Source organism: Trichechus manatus, unplaced genomic scaffold (genome assembly GCF_000243295.1).
Source record: "Trichechus manatus latirostris isolate Lorelei unplaced genomic scaffold, TriManLat1.0 scaffold00012, whole genome shotgun sequence".
Lineage (NCBI taxonomy): Eukaryota > Metazoa > Chordata > Mammalia > Sirenia > Trichechidae > Trichechus > Trichechus manatus.
The window spans coordinates 575,004-577,808 of NW_004443948.1; the positions used below are offsets into that span (position 1 = coordinate 575,004).

The 2,805-nt window shown below is 38.5% G+C and overlaps 1 protein-coding gene across 1 annotated transcript in view; it reads left to right on the plus strand.

Annotated features, from left to right (window-relative positions):
- The window catches only part of PROS1 (protein S), a 103,622-nt gene that overhangs the window by 83,588 nt on the left and 17,229 nt on the right, over window positions 1-2,805 (plus strand). The window contains exon 10 of the mRNA XM_004371330.3: window positions 648-837. Coding sequence (XP_004371387.2) covers window positions 648-837 — 190 coding nt within the window. The remainder of the gene's footprint in view (window positions 1-647; window positions 838-2,805) is intronic.

A 2,805-nucleotide genomic window follows, 5' to 3' on the forward strand; every position in this document is an offset into this window, starting at 1 on the left:
TTATGCAATTAGAGTTTTTGGAGAGCTTTTGAAATCAAGCTAGCAAATACATTTTAAAGTTTTTGACTTGTTCCGTCCTCATCACATATGAAGGCTTAATTATGTTTGCTATCATCCAGATGCTCTTTTGTAGATCTCTGTGAATGATTCTTTCCTGACATACATGAAATCATAGGGAAAATATGCTTTTTGGTGGATAAGCCAATCACGAAATTGTAACATCTTTTACTAATCACCTATGGATACAGCAAAAAAAAAAAAAAAAAAATCTTAATGTCAGACTGGATTGTGCATAAAAGGCTCCAGGAGGGATACAATATGCCTATGATTTGTACATATTTATTAATTCCAGCATACAAAAGAATACCTTCAAAATGTATGCCAAAAAAGATGAAAAATTACCAAGCCATCTTTTTACTGGGAAAAAGACTCCAAGAATATGGAAGAATATATAATAATTTGATTTTAAACACACATGGAATGAGAGATAACTACATCAACAGTTTGATTCTACCCTCCTCTTTTATTAATTCCAGGGAACAATATAAATAATTAACTCAACATATACTGCTTGCCAGTACAAGAAATAATAGATTGAACATTCTATATTTCTCACTATTAAGGATTACTGTTTGTTCATTGGTTAGATTTTCAGCTGAATTTGATTTCCGGACATATGATTCAGAAGGCATTATACTGTATGCAGAATCTCTTGATCACTCAGCTTGGTTCCTGATTGCACTTCGTGATGGAAAGATTGAAATTCAATTTAAAAATGATGAAACAACCAAAATCACCACTGGAGGCAAAGTTATTAATGATGGTCTATGGAATATGGTATGTTATCCAGGTTTCATAAAGAATCTTTCTGCCTTGTTGCAACTTGTATAAAATCATTAAAAGTTATTTTTATGGTGGTGGTGTTGTTAGGTGCTATTGAGTCAGTTCCAACTCATAGCAACCCTATGTATAATAGACCGAAACACTGTCCTATCCTGCGCCATCCTCACAGTCGTTGTTGTTTGAGTCCATTGTTGCAGCCACTGTGTCAATCCATCTCATTTAGGGTCTTCTACTTTTTTTCTGACCCTCTAATTTACCAAGCATGATGTCCTTCTCCAGGGACTGACCCCTCCTGATAACATGTCCAAAATACATAAGACATAGTCTCGCCATCCTTGCTTCTAAGGAGCATTCTGGCTGTACTTCTTCCAAGACAGATTTGTTCATTCTTCTGGTAGTCCAGGTTTCATAAAGGATCTTCTCACCTTGTTGCAATTTGTATAAAATCATTAAAATTTATTTTTATAGTGATACCAAAACCAAAGTGGATTTGGGCTTATCTGATGTTATATGAAATATATTGTACACACTGTATATCCCTGAAACAGCCAGAGTGATGATACACTCACTGAATATATTTAGGATTTCCCATAACTGTCTGACGTTGTTTTCAGTTATTTGCTTCAACTACTTAGTCATTCCCTTTTTTAGTGGCTGCTGTTGGGTGAACAGTGGTATCTCTTCTATAGGTCAGGGATTATTATTAGCAGGCATAACAGTTTATGCAAAGACAGCATTGACCAAGGAAAATTACACTGGATAGTCACCAGTATTTATAAAATGAAAGAGAAATATACATAGTAGCAAAACCAAAGTGTTGATTTAATTTTAAATATAAACATAAAGATAAATAATTTTATATATGCACCATACACTAAAAAAAGTCTCAAACCTATTGCTGTTGAGTCGATTCCAACTCACAGCATCCCTATAGGACAGAGTGGAACTCCCCCATAGGGGCTTCCAAGGTGTAATCTCTAAGGAAGCAGGCTGCCCCATCTTTCTCCTGTGGAGTCGCTGGTGGGTTAGAAACTCAAACTTTTTGGTTAGCAGCCAAGCGTTTAACCATTACACACGCCACCAAGGACGCTACACCCATTACCGTTGAGTTGATTCTGATTCATAGCGACCCTATAGGATAGAGTAGAACTTCCACATAGAGTTTCCAAGCAGCAGCTGGTGGATTTGAACTGCCAACCTCCTGGTTAATAGCCGAACTCTTAACCACTACACTATCAGGGTTCCTGTGGAACACCAAAACCAAACCCAAACCCATTGCCGTCAAGTCGATTCTGAGTCATAGTAACCCTATAAGACAAAGTAGAACTGCCCTATAGGGTTTCCAAGGAGCAGCTGGTGGATTTGAACTGCCAGCTTTTTGATTAGCAGCCTGAGCTCTTAACCACTTGTAGTAGTTTTTACGTGCCATCGAGTTGGTTCTGACTCACTAACCACCAGCTGGTATGTATTAGAGACTAGCATTTTTAGATAATCCACATAATAAGCCTTTATTTTAATAATTGGAAACAACACCTTAGTCAACTGCATTAAAATGAAACTTTTCTTGGAGAAGGGATTATTGCTAGTCCATAGTGAGTAGAAGGAACCCTGGTAGTGCAGTGCTGAAATGCTTGGCTGCTAGCCGAAAAGTCAGTGGTTTGAACCCAAGAGCTGCTTCTCAGGAGAAAGATGTGGCAGCAGGGCCAGATTTCCCAATAAGCAAGGTGCCCACGGGCCCAATTGTGCCTTCTCATCAACCTGCAGTGCACAATTTCACCTGTCCCCCATCACGTCAAAAATGTGGTGAAACCACTGATTAGCAAGTAAATTCAATTAAGCCCCTGTGTACCATGCTAAATGCAAGCCGGTGTATATCGTGTTTACTGGTTAATCCTCCCACTCCCACCCCGGTGTGGCAGGCTGCTTCTGTAAAAATTACAGCCATCTTGACTGTGAGTGGCC